Source organism: Chanodichthys erythropterus, chromosome 12 (genome assembly GCF_024489055.1).
Source record: "Chanodichthys erythropterus isolate Z2021 chromosome 12, ASM2448905v1, whole genome shotgun sequence".
Classification (NCBI taxonomy): Eukaryota; Metazoa; Chordata; class Actinopteri; order Cypriniformes; family Xenocyprididae; genus Chanodichthys; species Chanodichthys erythropterus.
Genome location: NC_090232.1, coordinates 54,599,241 through 54,618,791, shown reverse-complemented (window position 1 = coordinate 54,618,791; position 19,551 = coordinate 54,599,241). Strand labels below are relative to the sequence as shown.

At 36.8% G+C, this 19,551-nt stretch overlaps 2 protein-coding genes across 2 annotated transcripts; one reads left to right on the top strand and one right to left on the bottom strand.

The window, feature by feature from the left end:
- Positions 1-998: 998 nt before the first annotated feature.
- Positions 999-5,679, bottom strand: tmed1b (transmembrane p24 trafficking protein 1b). The gene is made up of 4 exons (XM_067403320.1): positions 5,409-5,679; positions 4,896-4,993; positions 3,597-3,783; positions 999-1,217 (listed from the first exon to the last, which is right to left on the bottom strand). Exons 1-4 carry the CDS (start codon positions 5,574-5,576, stop codon positions 999-1,001), a joined length of 672 nt encoding a protein of 223 aa, XP_067259421.1. The 5' UTR covers positions 5,577-5,679.
- A 2,303-nt stretch (positions 5,680-7,982) lies between these two features.
- LOC137031929 (tumor necrosis factor ligand superfamily member 14) lies at positions 7,983-14,108 on the top strand. Its single transcript, XM_067403318.1, has 6 exons — positions 7,983-8,379; positions 10,419-10,454; positions 10,541-10,571; positions 10,665-10,754; positions 11,237-11,471; positions 11,546-14,108. Exons 1-6 carry the CDS (start codon positions 8,173-8,175, stop codon positions 11,712-11,714), a joined length of 768 nt encoding a protein of 255 aa, XP_067259419.1. The 5' UTR covers positions 7,983-8,172; the 3' UTR covers positions 11,715-14,108.
- The last annotated feature ends 5,443 nt before the right edge of the window (positions 14,109-19,551 follow it).

The following is a 19,551-nucleotide window of genomic DNA, read 5'->3' as shown; positions in this document are numbered from 1 at the left end:
TGACTTACTGAAAATGAGTCTTATTCAGCTTCAGTTGTTTTATGGATGTTTCTACTTGAAAATGAATGCTTTTATATGGTGTATGACTAACAGGAGGCTGAAACACTGATCTCTTCCCTTCGTTTTTCACTTCTTCATATTTCTTCTCTTGTTCATGACGTTTCGCAAGAACTGCGAACAAAAGCATAAGTATCCGAAATGAAATTATCAATAAAAGGGCAGTTTGTTTAGCTACTGCTTTGATTTATTTTCCCTCGAATACTCAGTCTGAAACACAATTTTGTTGAATTTTGTTTGTAATGGATGTGATTCAGTCTTAAAAATGATTGACATGAAACTTCCTCTTTGACATTTCCAAATAAAACTGAATATTTAATTTGTCAGTCAAGTCTTAGATTCTATCCGTGAATGAATTGAATGGTAAAGTGTCATTATGAAGGTCTCCATATAACGAGTTACTGGAGCTGTTCTTGAATAATGAGCATGAATGTATCGTATGAAATAGGAGCACGACTGTTTTTAACAAAGTCAAGAGTTGATTTGACATGCTGGACCTGTTCATTACCACACCATATACAAATATACAACCCATTTTATTTGTTTTTATTGTGTAAAAGTCTTTAAAAAGATTCCCTTTGTTTACCGTAACGTCACATTCTCCCAAAACACAATCATCTCTCGTCATGAAATGACAGGACTAAAATAAAAGTGACAAAACTAAGACATGAAATGGACAGATGCGTGAAGTCTTGCGTCCTCAAAAGAATCGGACGACTGGTTTGCAGTCTGTTATTATTATTCAGCAGGTCTCTGGAGTCTTACTCGACTGAGTGCGACTGAACTTCACAGGCACCCGGAAACACCAAGAAGGATCGTCCGATGAGAAAGCGTCTAATCCATCTAAAAGGCACGGCGGTCTCTGTCTGCGCTCTCTCGGCTCGAGTTTGATCTTCTCTCTGCAGCAGCGCGGCCGATCCGACGGGACACGGGCGTTTGCTTTAGGAGTAGACTCTCCGCTTGTCGTCGAACAGCCGTCGGAGGGTGTAGACCTGAGTGAGCCCCACGCTCAGCATGACCAGCATGTTGACACAGGACCAGAAGGAGACCCGCCACAGGTTGTCCTCCAGCAGGTTTCGGTCGCGAGCCTCGAACGCCCGCAGGACCGTCTGCATCTGACGACTGCGCTCCAGCCGCCGGTGAACCGTCTCCATCGACTCCTGCCGCAGAACAGGAAAAACAAAACATCTTTTTATACTCTAAATTAAATATGGAAGAATGTTTCTGCCACGGAATAAAAAATACAAAAAGGTCATTGCGAGTTATCACAATTCTGAGAAAGTCAACTGTGAGTAAAAAGTCAGAATTGTGAGATAACACATTTTTAACAAATGTGAAGTCAATTATAAATGTCAGCTCACAATTCTGACATTATATCTTGCAATTCTGAGAAAAGCAAAGAATTGTGAGATAGTTGCAATTACCTTTTGTATTTTTTTTTATTCAGTGGCAGAAACAAGCTTACATAGATATTTCATAGATCTTCAATTGTATTTTAACTAAGATAACAATCTCATCAAACTCAAAACATGTTCGGGTCATATTTCACCCAGATTATATATGCATTTTATTTATTTTTTAAAGTCAATGCTGTAATTGTTAAACTAAAACTTAAAATTTGTTTACTATGGAAGCCCGTTTCAGCCAAAAAAAAAAAAAGATTAATTGCGACTTTTTATGTCAGAATTCTGACTTAACTCACAATTGTGTGATATACACTCAGAATTCTGACTTTTTTTCTCGCAATTAACTGATGGTCAGTATCTCTGTCTGTAACAGTGCATCCAATGATAGCCGTGCTGTCGTGAAGTCTGAAGCTGTTGGTGTATAAAATGTGCCACTTCAGCTTTGTCTGATTTATTGCGCCTCCGCCACAGCTGATTCTTCTTCTTCTTATTATTATTATTATATTGTTATTATTGTGTAAAATTCATTAGTGTATCCATTCTGTTAAAAACAACATTTATTGCCCAAATACCTCGACTGCAACTCAAGGGTAGAATCATGCAATTCTGCAAATTACAAAGTTGATTAAACATGATATTGGTGTTTTAATATTAAGCCCACTAGATGGCAGTAAAAGCTGTTTTTTTCTCCTTGAAACGCTGTGTACAAGGTTACCGTGGAAACATTCTATATGCATATTCCTGCATAATGCATATGTCCGGAGACTAATCTTTATGTGTCTCCTCCAATATAATCAATATTTCTTTATTGTAAAATCGGCGCTAAAAATAATCCTTTATGATGTCCTCTATTTTATATATAATAATAACAACAATCCTGATGGTCAGTCGCAATGAAAGGAAACGCAAGCAAAGTAAGAACTGTGAGAAATAACGTTTCACAGTAGTGATTAAAAAGTCAGAATTCTGACTTTTTACGCAATTGCGACTTTATATCTCAGAATTCTGAATTTATTACTCACAATTGTGAGATATAAACACGCAATTGCAAGTTAAAAAGTCAGATTTTTTTTTTTTTTTTTGTGGCGGAAATGGGCTTCCATAGTTTACGGTAATAGAAATAAAGCTGAAAATATAAATATTTAAGGGGAACTTAAAACTTTAGAACTTAATCATTTTAATAAAAAAAAACATTTCTAATTTTTGTTTATTAAAACAAGTTGAAATTAAAATAAAACCAAACAGAAATATAAAGTAATACAAATGACAACACATAACAAAATTACTAAACTAAAATAAACTAAAAATATATATATATTTTTATTATTGTATGAAAAATAAACATAAAACTTTATTCAAATGTTAATACGTAGTATAAAAGTGTGTAAATAATATTAAAATAACACTGTTTAAACTTAATAATGCCTATCTGGGAACCATTAAGTTGTTTCGCAACTTTCGTTACATTTTAAATTTAATTAAACACTAATAATCATTGAGTTACGCCTCAAAAAGATGAGTTTATTGATCAAAAAAATCTTTTTCTTACTGACTAATTCATGTAAGGGCTTTAACAAAAAAGCAGGGGTCACAATTGCCCAGTAGACTTCCACTCCCAGGTGAAAAAATATGATAGTAATTTATAGCAAATACTATAGTGCTTTTGAACCATACTATAGTAAAGTACTTGAATTAATTTGTTATGGTAATTCAATAGTTGCTGTGGTAATATATCAACTATAGTTATATAAACAAATTACTCAATACTGTACTAAGTATTCTACAACTATATTATATTACAATACCCGATACTATAGTATACTACAGTATTTATTACAGGTGATCAGTTCACTAGCCTATAATTAATATTACAGTACGCTGTGGCATTAATTAACAAAGTGTTGTAAATACTCTACAGTATACTACAATTTACTACAGTACGGTTCAAAAACACTACAGTATTTACTATAAATTGCTATAGTTTTTTTCACCTGGGCTGTTAATGCATTACTATAAACATTCATTTTACTTAAACTAAGATGATTTGATGTTTCTAGATAGAGCAAAAATGATATTTAACCAAGAATAATCTGTATAAATAAACGCTAAACAATCATGTGACACTGCACTCACCTTTATGTCATCCAGCTTGTACTCTAATAGGTTCTCTGGCTCTCCAAGACCCGCCCACTCGTCGTCCGCTCCCGCGTCATTGGACGGGTTATCCAGGATGACCTCGAAGAAGACCATCTTCTCGGAGAACCTGCTGAAGGTGTTGTCGAAGCAGATCTGATAGTCTCCCGCCTCTGATGGCTCCACCCTGAAAACAATAGACCAATCACAGGCGAGTAAACGACAGACCGCGGGAGCAACAGCCAATCATTCAGGCACGATGATAAACCTGTAATTATTACTGAGTGAAAATTTACACAGAACGAGATTTTGATTGTAAAAAATGAGAGACGAAGGGCAGTTGAATGAAAAATAAGGTAAGATGTTTTAGTTATAACGGTCTTTTTTTATTTTTATTTTCTTATATTAAAAAAGGAGGGGAAAGCAGTTGAGCGCGAAACACATTCTAACGGTTTAACTTTCAAAAAACATACTGTGGGACGTCACTTTCCCGCCGGAACGCGCTCCCTCAGCTGGACTGAGTGGCAAAAGAACCTGCTGCATGGCTGGATTTGATAGAGGAAACTGCGAAAACGCAAGTAAAACAAAGGAAATACACTAAAGGTTGGACTCGAAAGTGTTCCTTACAACATGTCAAAGAAACCTAATCCATGGATATTGACATGCAACCAGGAGTCGTGTTTCCTGACATTTATATGTGCCATGATTTCGACGCCGGGGAAACACATAAAGCAAATCTGCCTGTGAATATTTTATATAACTACAATATAAGTTAGGTAGGTTTGAATCAGAGTAATCACTTATATGTCATATCGTCCAGCCCTAAAACTTGTTTAGTTTTTGTCAGTGTTTATTTAAAAACACCCAATTATGGTAAATATATTTAATTGATGATTTGTCATCACAATATATAACCATACAATGCATACGTCTATGATTTTTACCTCAATCCAACATTTTGACACAAACAACTGCTAATCCGTTTCTCTTACCTGGAGTCCAGTTGTTCATGTGAATTGCAGTGATCCATTTGCTGTTTTTTTTTTTTTCTGAAGCTTTCAGCAGTCTTTAAATATATACCTCAGGTTTTGTGTCAAAGCTATTTGTACAGTCAATCACAAAGCTCCCATTTTGGATGTGTTTTTCGCGGCATTCACGCTTTAAACACGCTTTGTGCCGCTCAGTGGGCGTGACCGCAGTCATAACAGTCGACAGTTGCGTCATACCCTCTATACCATAGCTAATTACCATATTCTTGTACTAAAATAAAAGTAGACTAAGGGAGATGTGAGCACTCACATATGAACGCCGTCTGAACGACGAAACTCTGAGACCAAGTAGATCCCCTGAGGAGAAACGATGGAGAAATCCACATCCATACCTGCTCCAGCGATCACCTACAGGAAAATAGCGACATATCTTCCTTTATAACCACTCAGAACAACATCCTAGCAGAGTTTTCCGGCTAAACATCATTGATATAAATCTGTTTGAACATGATTAACGTGTCAGCACGGATCTGAGGCAGGATATCCCGATAAACAAACATCTCACACCCACTTAACTGACATACGCTGTAGTTTAACTGTGGTACTTCTGGTAAAATCAAAAGGTATTATGAAACCATCACTGATATGCATTTTATCTATATATCTATCGTTAGTGAATTCTGCTGAAATGTTATAAATAAAAATACTGTTTTTGTGCTCACATTTAGAGAACATTAGGTTCTTTTAACGTTACTGGAAGGACGTTTGCTCATAACGTTGAGAGAACCTTTCCAGAACGCTCTGATATATTCTCAGTTCATACCTGGTACTCGATCTCGATGCTGCCGTTCTGAATGGCGCTCTGGTAGAAACACTCTTTGCTGGCAGCTGGCAGCAGAAACGTGAACTCGCTGTCCGTGGGGCTGAACGCGTTCACCGCGCCGATAAACACCGCGAGAAGAGGCACGCACATCCTCCGCACATCATCCATGCTGTTTATCACAGAAAGAGCCTTTAAAACGGTGTTTGTATACGGGAAAACCAGTTCAAAACCCTCCGTCCAGCGACGGATGTGTTCCGCTTCCGTAGCTCAAGTTTTGCTGCGGCTCTCAGCCAATCAGAGCACACCGAGTGTACGCGCTTCAGCCAATCAGCGCGCAGGGACTCGCGTTTTACACATGCGGCGTAAAACCATGACAGCGAAACTTTTTATAGACTCAGATGAATCATAAATCAATTATAGATAAGATAAACGTTATAAACCCGTGTAATATAAAAATACATCAGGTATAATACAGGATGCAATTAGACTTCTTATATTCACACTTCAAACTCATGTACGTGTTTGCGATCAGATGCACTGATATGATCTCCTGCCACTAGATGGCAGCACAGCCAAATCATTCTGAGCTGTTGTTCTGCTGCTAAAAGAGACGCTCACCAGTTCACCAGTAGGGTGGAAAATAAGAAATGACTGACAGTTAGTTGGTTTTAATATTATTAGTCATCGTAATAGTGGTTTTGGATAAACCAAGCATCAGTATTACTATTGCTCATCCTCTGGGCTAGTGGTTATTATGTTATCCACATAAAAGCTTCAGCTGCCAGTAAAGTTGGTGGAAGAAACTGTACAATGCACAGAAGCTGTAACATAAACCTGAGAAATGTCAGAGTGAAATTAATGAAACTGAGAGCTGAACTTTGAGCACACAAAGTGAGTGTCTGAAAATACTGACTGAAAACTGATGAGAGATCAGACGTTTGTCCAGTTTCATGAGGGCAGGTGCATGAGAGAGTGTGTTCAGAAATGATTCAGGGTCAGTGGCAACAGCTTGAGAGAGAGAGCAACTGTTTCCTGTCTCAATGAATCCGTACATCTGAGCTGCCTCTGCACCGGAACTCTCAGCTGTGTGTGTGTGTGTGTGTGTGTGTGTGTGTGTGTGTGTGTGTGTGTGTGTGTGCACTAGTCTCTAGGTCATCAGATAAACAAGTGCGCCTGTGGTCACCTTATTTGTGTCTGCTTTTTCCGGATTGTCTTTACATTTGTGCATATCTTTATGCACCAGCTTCACCTTCTTCCTATGCATGCACAGAAAGCAGTGAGATATTAGGACTGCAGCGAGGAAACTTCAAAAAGACAAACTCAAAATTCCATCATGTATTTAGAGAAATGAAATTACATAACATCAGCTTACTTCCTGTTTGGTACATTAGCAGCCGTCAATGGATATTATGAATAAGATTACTTTTAAGTAACAATATTAAAAAGTTATTTTTATTTAATGCTGTTTAAATTAAATAAATCAACATTTTTTAAAGTAGGATATTGTTACTTTTTAAGTAACAATTAAAAGTTACTTTTTATTTAATAAGTAGGCCAACTGTTACTTTTTAAGTAGCAATAATAAAAAGTTACTTTATATGAAATTAGCACTATATTATGTTTGTTTAAAATATATATAATACATTTTATCAAGTAGGATAGTTACTTTTTAAGTAACAATTAAGTTACTTTTTTATTTAATAAGTAGGCCATTGTTACTTTTTAAGTAACAATAATAAAAAAGTTACTTTTTTCATAGTAGAAAATTGTTACTTTCGGAGTAACAGTTAAAAGGTACTTTTTATTTAATAAGTAGGCCATTGTTACTTAAGTAGCAATAATAAATAGTTACGTTTTATGAAATTAGCACTATATTGTTACTTTTAAGTAACAAGTTTTCTACACACACATATATATACATAAAATTTTAATTTAAAAAATCTCAAGTAAAATCACATATTTTTAAGAAAAAAATGTTACATTTTATTTAATAAATAAGACATTGTTACTTTTTAAGTAGCAATAATAAAATGTTACTTTTATGAAATTAGCGTGATATTGTTACTTTTAAGTAACAATAAAAAAGGATTTTTAAAAATATTCATATATATTTAAAATTAAATCAACTTTTTGTCAAGTAGGATAAAGGTACTTTTTAATTAACAAATAAAAGTTACTTTTAAGTTACTTTTTCATAATTTTGATATTGGTACTTTAACAATAAGTTACTTTTGTTTTTAAATTAGTAGAACTGTTACATTCAGAGTAACAGTTAAAAGGTACTTGATATTCAATTAGGACATTGTTACTTTTTAAGTAGCAATAATAAAATGTTACTTTTTATTCATTAAGCAGGATTTTGCCACTTTATTCATATTGCAAAAAAAAGTTGAGCAATGTAAATAGAGAACAGCAACAAAATGGTTTCAGAAGACATGTACGTATGGAGTGACAGCTAGATTTATGATCATACAGCCAAAACTTCCTCATTTTAGTTTCTATGCCTTATTGAACCCCTCCCTTGCACTCTCTCTCTCTCTCTGTGAGACACACACCCTTCCGACAGCAGTAGTGGGCGGTCATCTCTCTCTCTCTCTCTCTCTGTGAAACACACACCCTTCACTCTCATGAGGTTTAACTTCAGATGATGTCGACTTGCTCTCGAGAGAGACTGAAGCTCAGATGATGGTTTATGGTCGTGTGTTTGCTGTGCTCTTGGTGAGGATGCAGTAAACTCGTTAGATCAGTTCTCGTGACGTGCAGCATGACGGACGCCGGTGAGAGCGTGAATAAAGACGTGAAGGAGCCCTGTCCTCAGGTGTTCGTGGTGGACAGCCAGGCGTTCCCGCGTCAGGTGCCCATCAGGCTGGACGTCCCGAGGCTCACCTTAGTCTACCTGCTGCTGGCCGTGGCCCTGCTGGGCGTCTTCATCGAAGCTGGATTCATCTGTCATCTCTACAGCAAACAAGCGGTGAGTCCTCATGCATGTGTGTTTTCATATAGTTATTAGTTGTACGTTATATAGTTATGCTTCATTTTAGACTAGTTTTGAAAGTTTTTACTTTATTGGATTGGTATGAAACAATACTGACATGAGAAAAGGCCTTAAGGGTATTTAAAAAATGGTTGTGATATTTGTGGTCCAAAACAGGTGCCATAGGAAATTAATGGTAAAAACATGCAGAGATTTACAATTTTACAAATCAGCCATGATCAAGTCTAAATATATATCCAAATGCAAAACCTAATAAAACAAAAAAATACTCATAAGCAATTCAACTATAGGTTAAAACATCCTAATGCAGACATCTAGAGTTAAGAGACTATGTGAAGCTCAAGATGCTCTTCAAATCATCTCAGATCCTGCAGGAGATCATGATCGCCAGCTTTAACCCGGATTGATGTTCTGAGAATATTTATTACTAGGAACATTTATTAAATCGGTTACATTCATTTTCACTAACGCTCTCAGACCTGTTGTACATCTGAAAGGAAAGTGTATATTTTAGGGTGCTGCTTCTTAATCACTGTTTAGCCTCTCATTGGTCCTGCGGGTGCACTTCTGTTTTATCAGCATATTCCACGTATTGCGCTAATATGAGCTGATGAAACTTGCATGTGCAATATTTACTCAAGAAATTCTGTACGTGTCATGGCATCATCAGTGTAGGTCAGATGACCAGATTCCCCCTTCTACCCCTGTGATGACATCACTTCCTCTAACGCTGTCGGGAATAGGTTTGCTTGAGATTTGTCTCGCCTGATATTTAGGAGGAAAACAGTTCTCGCAGTGGACCTTCGAGATCATATCGCGGGATTCACACTCATGCGCTGTTGCTGATAAACTGGATGTAATTTACGTTCTGTTGCTTTTATGTGAAAACAAATATGTTGAACAAAACACCCAAAGTACTATCCCTCAATTTTTACTTTAATAAAGACTATTTTAGATAAATCCCACAGAGAGATCGCACCCTCAGAGAATTAGGGAATATTCACACGTCAATTATTTACCGAATAAATCCCTTGATGCGCAACAAAAAGCTCTTTGCCTCAGCAGAGGCTGCGATTGGATAACTGGACTAACCAGTGGACCAATCACATCGCAGCATCTCAAATGTTGGTTTGGTGGTTCTGAAACGTAAGAAGTCTGTCATCAGAATGATTTGGTTTAATTCCCTCCAGAAGCGATTGTGTTCCCAAACACCAGCATCCGAACGCATGAGATCACATGACAGCGTTTATTGTGTTTCGTCTGACGCTCTGAGACAAACTCATTTTTGATGGAGGATAAAAGTTACATTTTTATTACTGATATTTTGCACCAATTTCGCAGGAAGTGACAGTTTTGCTCTCTTGAACACATGGGACGGAAACGCTGCTTCATTCGCAAGTGTTGTTTGCGATATTCCAATTTTGCGCACAAGTTAAATTTGTGTCAAAGCTACTGACCTCTGCCCTCTTTTGTTCTAGTGTCATTAATAACTGGCTGAGGTGTTGTGTTTGGTGATGGTGAAGGTTTGAACCTTTGGTAACTAGCCCAGATTGCTAACCACGAGATCACACAACCCTCGCAGTACATTGCTCATAGTTTTGGATTACTGTGTTGATTTCCTGTAAACATATATATTGGTTTGCACACTTAGTTTCAGGGTCTGAGAGCAAAGACATTTATCAAATTCACATTATACAAACATTTTTGCCTGTTGCAACCACAACCACAGTATACTCATGCATGGGGAAATCTTAATAAAAAGTCATAATTATGACATATCAAGTCAAAATCATGATGAAGAGATAATTATGTCGTAATAATGAGGAGAAAGTCAAAATTATGACAGACTAAGTCGTGAGCATCATCAAATCATATTGTTGTGTAACTTAATGGTTATGAGTATGTGTCTGTCTGTCTGAGGCTTTAATTTCCAAGTAAATTCACATCTGAAATGCCAGAATGTTCCAGGAAAAGGTTGTAAAAATAAACGTGTCAAATATTTCCTGTTTTCCCAGATTTCTCCAGATATCCAGAAAGTGGAATATATAAAAGTGAGTTTATCTTAACTCAGGTATGTGTGAGTATTTAAAGTGTCTTGGATGATCTTATTAATTCTGCTGTAAATATTTATCTGCAGGGAGAGAAGGATTCAGTTCCCAGTAAACATGGTTGGTGAACACACACACACACACACACACACAGGTTTGAAATACTGATATTCACCATGTGTTTACTGTTTATCCTGCTTGTTTTCTCAACAGATTTTAATGAAATTGTACCTGGAAAAACCCCCAAAGCTGAGTGCATACCTGCAGCCAAAGCTGATGACAAACCTGCAGCATTTCTGCAAAGTACGAAGCGTCTGCAATCCCTAGCAGAAAACTTTGGCCTTTTTGCAATTTAAAAAAACAACAACTTTATAACATTTTTACAAATGGGGACATGCCCAAAATGAGGTTTTGTCTGGTTTAGCTCACTTCTGGGTACACATTTGTCGCCAAAATGTGTTTATGTAGGTGCACACACACATTAATAACTGTCTGTACATTAATAACTTCTGGTAAAATCATCACGCTCAGGTCAGGTAAACATTTTTATCATTTTGTGCCGTCTGTTAGAGATTTTAATTAAGTATATACTTCTGTCATTAAATTCTAAAGGGCGCCAGCTGATCCGTCCTTTAAATGCAATCTGCAAGCAATCACATCATTACCGAATGGCACAAGCTGATTGGCCTTTGCTGATCCTGCAGCCAATAAGATTGCTTGCTCAACTTTTAAACAGTCTGGTTCAGTTCTTCCTGTTCCTGCATGACGTGTGTGTGTTTGTGTAGGCACTTCGGCCGTGTCTGCAGGCAACGGCGTCCTGCTCTGGAGGTCAGAAGGCTATCCAATGTTCAAGAAGGGTCTGGACTACAAGAACAACAGTCTGTACGTCCAGCAGGATGGTTACTATTACATCTTCTCCAAGATCTCCCACCGGGACAACTGTGAATTCTTCAAACATGTAGTCATGCAGCGCTCGGACATCTATAGCAATGTGCCCATCCTGCTGATGCAGAACTCCAGGTACATCATCTGACATCAGAAATCACTGTAGATCACCTCTGTCAGCATCAAGGTCATGAATGTTTTCGCTGTAGGTACCCCTGCATGTCCGATAAACCCCAGCCGATGGGAGAGTGGGGCAACAGCTACCTGGGCGGCGTCTTCCACCTGAATAAAGGAGACAGTGTGTTTGTAACAGTCAGTAACATCTCGCTGGTGCAGAGTACTGCACATGAGAACTTCTTTGGTGCCTTCATGATCTGAGCACTGACAAACTGCTGCCAGGAAATCACACATACACACACTCTTACACACCCAGGTTCTCATTGCAGTTTTTAAATATTATTTTTCTAAACACATTTTGTTAATCTCTGACAATATAGAATTTTACTATTTTTCTCCAGTGGTCGACCGATATATATCACCAAAGCCAATATATATATATATATATATATATTTTTTTTTTTTTTTGAATATCAGCATTGGCTGAGAATTTTTTCTGTTTGGCCGTCGTGTCGAAAGCGGGACTTTTATTTTGAAAGTGCCTGACAAACAATTAGCAATTCGCAGCGCTCCCAATAGTGATAAAAAGCCAAACACTATAATTCTTTCTCATTTACCATCTGGATTCAACAAGTACGCATTTATATCATTTAAACAAATCTTTGAATATCTAAAAAACATTTTGGCACAAATCTTGCAGACTTCGTCAAATCCAGCTGTTACATGTCTGAAATGTGTAATAAAAACATGTACGCTGTGCGTAATAAATTGAATGCGAATAGGAGAGTTCAGCTGTCACTAGCTATGTTTCCGTCCACTTATTTTATGCACATTTTGAGATATCATAAATATCTGATACTAAATTTCTCCGGCGATACCGATAGCCGATTATTCAGAGTGATATCTGCCGATACCGATAGTTTGGGTCTTCTGCATTTTATACCTTCTTTTAAATTAATGATAATTTTGGTAACATTTTATTTTATAGTATCATAGTTACACATTACTACATGTACTTGCTAAAGTAATAATAGTAAATTATGCAAAATTACAAAATTAAATGTAGTTAAATAATAGTACTCAGTGCTTATTTGAGTAATTACAATGTAACTACTATGGCACTGTAAAATATTGTAACTATATTTCTTTCTGAATGTTATTAATTCATATAATTACTATTAATATTGAACATCAAACTGGTTTCTTAGCATTTTCTTTACACAAAGCTCAAATGCAGTGCATTTTCTTGCCCTCTTTTGATTGACAGGATATATTGGCCCTGACTATCAGCTGACTTTAAACTATCTGATACCGATTATCGGTGTATATATGCAAAAATATTTGCACTCAATTGAGGCGGGTACATGACATGTGCATAAACTACGATGGAAACACATTTACTGAATAAATCCCTCAAAACCTCACATGACTTTGCCTCAGCAGAGGCTGTGATTGGATATCTGGACTAACCAGTGCACCAATCACATCGCAGCATCTCAAATGTTGGTTCTGAAACGCCTGAGCCTGTCATCAGAATGATTTGGTTTAATTCCCTCCAGAAGCGTCTCACGATTGTGTTCTCAAACACCAGCATCCGAACGCAAGATCACATGACAGCGTTTATTGTGATTCATCTGATGCTCTGAGACAAACTTATTTATGATGGAGAAAAAAAAATACATTTTTATTACTGATATTTTGCACCGGTTTCACAGGAAGTGACGATTTTGTTCTCTTGAACAGATGGGATGGAAGCGCTTCTTTATTCGCAAATGTTTTTTTGCAATTTTCGAAAATTAAATTCACAACTTTTGGTGGAAATGGCTATTGTAGATGCACGATCAACATACTTTAAACCCTCGATTTCAAACTATGCTGCGCTATATATTTATTTATATTTATATATTTTATTTCTTTATTTGTTAAAATAGGACTACAGAATCAAGAAGTTACTGTCTAAAGTATAATGCAAGTCTGTTTATTTTACAGATTTATGTTTTAATTCATTTTAACTAATTATTTATTTGTAATTTATTAAATATCAAGTAAAATAAATGATAAATTATAAATATATCGGCCATCAGCCACCCTGGTTCTCTAAGATATCAGCATCTGCCAACGAAAAATTCAGTATCGGTCGACCACTAGTTTTTTTGTTGTTGTTGTTGTTTTGTTTTTTGTTTGTTTTTTCATTTCTACAGATATTTAAATATATTTAGTGTGTATTGCTGAAAAGTGACCCATTAGATGTTATTTCTCTGTAAATGTAAAATAACATTCTGGTTTGTGTGCTAAAGGCCCATTCTCAGGAGACAGTGCCATATAAAAAAAAAAAAAAAAAAAAAAAAAAAAAAATATATATATATATATATATATATATATATATATATATATATATACAGAATCAATCATAGATTATTGAAAACTTTGAGAAAAATATTTACAACCAGTTTCAAAAACGACTTTGTTTTAACCGCGTTACATTCAAAATGTTTCATGGTTGATCATTATTGTTAAATATAAGAGCAGCAATGTCTTTACTAGCGATTACTGTTTTGCCAAACCACTTTGTTATTCATGTGGTTTATTCCAAGAACAGCTTTTTTTTTCTTCTGTAAACTGACTGAACTATGTGGTCAGAAAGATTTATGATATCGCTCTATCAAATATGATCAAAGCGTCGGCTTACACGGGGGAGTTTAAGGATAACAGTGTTGAACAGAAAGTGACATTCTGCATTTGCACTGAAAAGATAAGCAATATGAAGTTATTCACATTGTTTGGTATGCTGTTAATTATACAAACTCATTATCTGAGGTCAGAAGTCACTCCAGTGGCTTCAAATCTTGTCAGATGATTCAGATGCTTGTAAACACGATGTCTGCTGTATATCTTTTTTTCTATTATAAGCTCATGTCTATTTCATATTGTGTTCAAACATCTGATAAACATGCGTTCTAAATCATAAACATCTTAAACTTGTCTCTTTATCATCTGACAGGAAACATCATATTGCATATGAGCAAACACTCTTGCAGACTTAAATGCAGACATCAAATAGATGTACGTGTGCGATCAGGGTAGATGCTCTGAGATGGTTTGATCATTACTCTCACCTTCAGCTGACGCATATTTACCATGACGTTTTGTATTTTGAGGCAGAAATGTACTTTACTCAAGAACATGAACGCGGACATTTCTCGCAACACAAACTCGATTGAATGCATCGTTCCATTGTGAAATGTTATAGTTTAAGGTTTTTTCTTTCAGGTCAGCTACAGTCGTGACAAGAGCGTCTTGCTGAGCAAGCTAGTTAGTGCCCCACTTCAGTACTGAGGTTTGTTAACGCCATAGTAAATGCCCGTTGACACCAAGAACGATGACTATATCACCGTCCACACGCTAGATCGTTCTGTTAATTATAAGTGCGCACAGTAGTTTTGTCGCCTGTCGCTTTAAATGCACAATCTCTTTATAGCAAGATGGATTCTGATTGGCTGTCGATGTTTTTATCGCTCACCAACTCGACAAAATCACTCTGAATGTGATTCCAACCTTATTGTTATAGTTGTGCTGTGGTGATATTTCTTTACGTTTAGACTGGTTCTTAAAGGGTTAGTTCACCCAAAAATGAAAATAATGTCATTAATAATGCCATTCCACACCCGTAAGACCTTCGTTCATCTTCAGAACACAAATTAAGATATTTTTGTTACGGGTCTTACGGTTTGTTACAGGTCTTACGGGTGTGCAACGGCAAGAGGGTGAGTAATAAGTGACATTATTTTCATTTTTGGGTGAACTAACCCTTTAAAACTACTGTTATAGCTCTCGTCTTTGGTGTGAACGGGCCTCCAGAACACGTTTACTTGAATCAATCAAACATTCACGTTGTGTTCTTGCGTAGAGTAGGGGTGTGGTATTGTGTTTGTTGTTATTTATAAAGTATGTGTCAGTCGAGCATTGTAATTATTGACTGGAATGTGCATTTATTGAATTGTCATCATCATAATAAAATACTGAAATCTCAGAGTCTTTTCTAGCGAGTCACTCGAGTCAGGTTGTCACAGTGTTTCTTATCTACCTTGTTTTCTCTTTCTCGTTTTCAACCTCAACCTGCTGAATGCAGCCTGCACATCAAACCCACACCGAGCACAATAGAGAGAGAGAGAGGGAGGTGGAGGGAAACGGAGATAAGCAGGGAGATACTGTGGAGGATGTGGTGAAGTGAAGTGGAAAAAGACCGAAAGTGGACCGCGCACAGGAACAGTTTTTTGGGGGGGGAGGGGGTTGCATTTTCCTGAGTCAGCGCATTTCTGCATTCACGGCGGAAGTTTCCAAAAAACCTGCTGTCACCACAAACAAACAAACAGCTAGTTACCTTTCTATCTTGAGAAAGACAGTGTTTTACTCGCCTGTGTGTCCAACTGGGTTTGTTAATATGACGTCCTGATTATGTTCCTCAGTACACTGTAATCCACTGATCACATCCAGGCGTCCCGTTTGAAAGTCCAGTAGAAGGAAAGTAAGTTCACTCTGCAGCCATTTCGGGCTTTCCCAACCTCGTCTGACTGAATGGGGAAGTCCTGAAATCTCAATAACTTCTTGCCGCACTCCCAGTTCAATAGCATATTTCAAATCAGATTTGAACTGCCCCACAAATGTTGTTTCTCATGCTCAAATAGCATTAAAATAAGCTTATATTTAAGATTCGATGCATGTGCAGACCTAAGAGTGCATCTCAGGACACTGACGCTGCGTCTGAAATCGCATACTTCCCTACTATGTGAAAAACAGTACGCCAACAGAGTAGTACGTCCGATTCATAGTATTCAAAAAACAGTAGCTGAAAAGGCCAGTGAGATTCTGAAATGCACATTCAAAGGACACTTTACTTTTTTCGTCACACTTATAAACATTTAGTCGTGTGAGTCATCATGTGCAGAATGATCCATTTAATTATCAACATCTGTGGGTGTGTAACTACATTTACAAGAAATAGAGTTGTGATGTCCTGTAAAACAGTTGACAATTGCGCTTAAAACAGTACTCCAACAGAGTAGTACGTCCGATTCATAGTATTTGAATAACAGAAGGTGGAAGGACCAGTGAGATTCTGAAATGCACATTCGATGGACACTTTACTATCCCAGGGTAACTCATTAAGGCCCCGGTATACTTCAAACAAAATCGAAGAACGAACTTCGAAACGGCTTGCCACTTTCAGGAAAAGTTTGCTCCAGCTGCAAAACACCTTCGTACTACCATTGGTGAGTGACGATAACGTAACATTCACGTCGGACGCGTCTCTGACTCATTTGATCTGTTGAGTTTGTTGAGGTAAGAGCTCCGCGAGCGAAAACATGAACACACTGGATAGCCGCTTTATAGTACAAAAATTAAGCAATCTATTGAATAAAGTGCTATATGAAGGCGTGACGTGACTGGAGTGCTACTTTGCCAGACTGTCCTCCAAAAAAAAACAACTTTATAGGTCGTTTTTCAAGCACCTTATTACGACCTATATTTACGTTTTGAAGTCATGCGCCCTCTAGCGGGTGTAAAAATAATGACAGTGTCGTGTTACGTCTGTCGCCATGAAATGATGTATGACTGCCCTTACCAATCAAAATGCGTGTTCATTTAAATGCAATGGGTCTCATTCATGAAACATTCGTAAATATACGATTAAATATGCGAGTGATTTGCGCGTAAAGAGACTTTCCCGAAAACTCTCCTCCTGATTCATAAATACTTCGTAAACGTCAGAAGTGATAGTGAAATGTGTGTGTGTGTTAATGAATTCCAATCAGTCGTAAATGGGACGCGCGTGCACGTTCATTCCCAACTACCATAAATCCCGCCCATTAAATCCGACTGACAACTATATATGGGCATCATATTATGACACCAAACGAAGGATTTTGGACATTTTATAGGAAACAATTTCCATAACAAATAAGGGGCCATTAGTTTGCCCAATCGTATTGAAATCTATCCATTATTTGATTAAAGTGCTCCGTTTTGCAGATGCTATTACTGGCTCTCACAATAAAAGTAAAGAAAAAACGTATGTAATTACTATATATAATATTTTTTCAAAATGCTGTAAATATGTACCTTATTAAGGTGAATTAAAATGCAGCCTTATTAATGAGCAAAACGTTCGGATGTTAAACGCACTATTTACGCGTGGCTGGGAGCAGGTGTAGATTTCTTTCGTACCAACTAACATTTGGAAAATATTAATATTTTAATGAATCCGAAAATTTACGCCAGAACCACTTTACACACGATTTACACAAAAAATCGTTCTGCTCGTGTTTCATGAATGAGACCCATTGTGTGGACTTTTACACACAATTTCCATTTAGCAAAACTAATATTTTTATTAACGACTACACCCACCCCCATCCCTAAACCTACCCTTAGTGATTTATAGTGCATATACACTTTATGAGCACATGTTCCCTGGGATTGAACCCAAGCTCGCATGATCACATGATTGCATATTGTTATTGCAATGCTCTGCCAATTTAGCTACGCGAAACCCGAAATACGACCCAGATAAAAGGGGACAATGCATTAAAATGAAAGTGTCCTGTTGTCGATAGGGGCGGCACTTAAGTAAACACTCCTATGGGTCGTATTTCAGGGAAGTGACAAACGACCTATATAGGCGTATTGGTTGGAGAACATGTTGTAATTTGCAGAGCTCGTGCTAACATTCCCATGCTGTTGTGATCAGATGCTTTTCTTATGCTTTCTATAAGAAATGCTTGCTGTTTTCTCATTTTTGTTGTGTTTATTTTGTTTCTGAGAAGAAAGTGCATGGCACATATTTACATATTCATCTAAACATCGCTCTCAGCAGTGTGGGCGGAGTTCATTTAAAGTGTATCGCTGGTCATGCATTTCGAACTTCGTTTTACCCCTAAACAAAGAACGAAAAAGAACTTTGTTTAAAGTATACCGGGACCTTTACAAGTGACCTGAGTTACGTAATCAGAATACTTTTTCAAGTAACAAAAGTATTGCAGTACTTTTTCAATTTACAACAAAATATCGTTTTTAAAAAGTTACTTTTTCACATATACTGACCGACAGCTCTCTTGTCTCCATATTGAGAGAAATAAAGGTCAAAGGTGTTGTGTCGCTGTGTAAACATGATATTGTAGTTCTAGACTAAATGTGAACTTGCATTTACTCATCTCACTTGCACAAAAACATTCAGTATTCCTCAAAATGATTAAAAATAGTGAAATGCAATCAGAATTATATGCAAACCTGTAATAATTAACTGCATTAAATTACACAGAGAAATAAGAGTGTTGAACTTCATTCCCCTGTATCCTATTCTTCTTTATTCCAGAATGGCAGCACAGCTCAAAGGTTTGTTTGAGCTGCGCCCTCTACTGTACAGGTGTATATATGCATTTCCTTCAGCATGAGGCTTTTGTGTGAGAGGGCCTTAACATTTGCCAAAAATAGAACTTTTTGTTGTTGTTGTTGTTATTAAAAAAACAAACAAGCAAGTCCAGCCCAGGTGAGAACACAAAAGTAATGTATCACATTACTTTTCATAAAAAGTATCACAATTAGTTACTTTTTTAGGGAGTAATGGAATATTGTAATGCATTACTTGTAAAAGTAACTATGAAAAAGTAATATAGAGCATACTGTTTTAATGATAACAAAGTAAGTTCAAATACAAATGTAAAAAGTACTCAAACAGTACGCAATTTTGAACGCACCATGATTGTTTCTATGGCAACTGGAGCTTTAATGGTGCAGTGATGTGAGGACTTTACCAGTCAGCGATCATCTCTTAAAGGATTAGTCCACTTTTAAATAAACTTTTCCTGATAATTTACTCACCCCCATGTCATCCAAGATGTTCATGTCTTTCTTTCGTCAGTCGAAAAGAAATTAAGGTTTTTGATGAAAACATTCCAGGATTTTTCTCCATATAGTGGACTTCAGTGGAGCCCAGATGGTTGAAGGTCAAAATTACAGTTTCAGTGCAGCTTCAAAGGGCTTTAAACGATACCAGACGAGGAATAAGAGTCTTATCTAGAGAAACCATCGGTCATTTTTT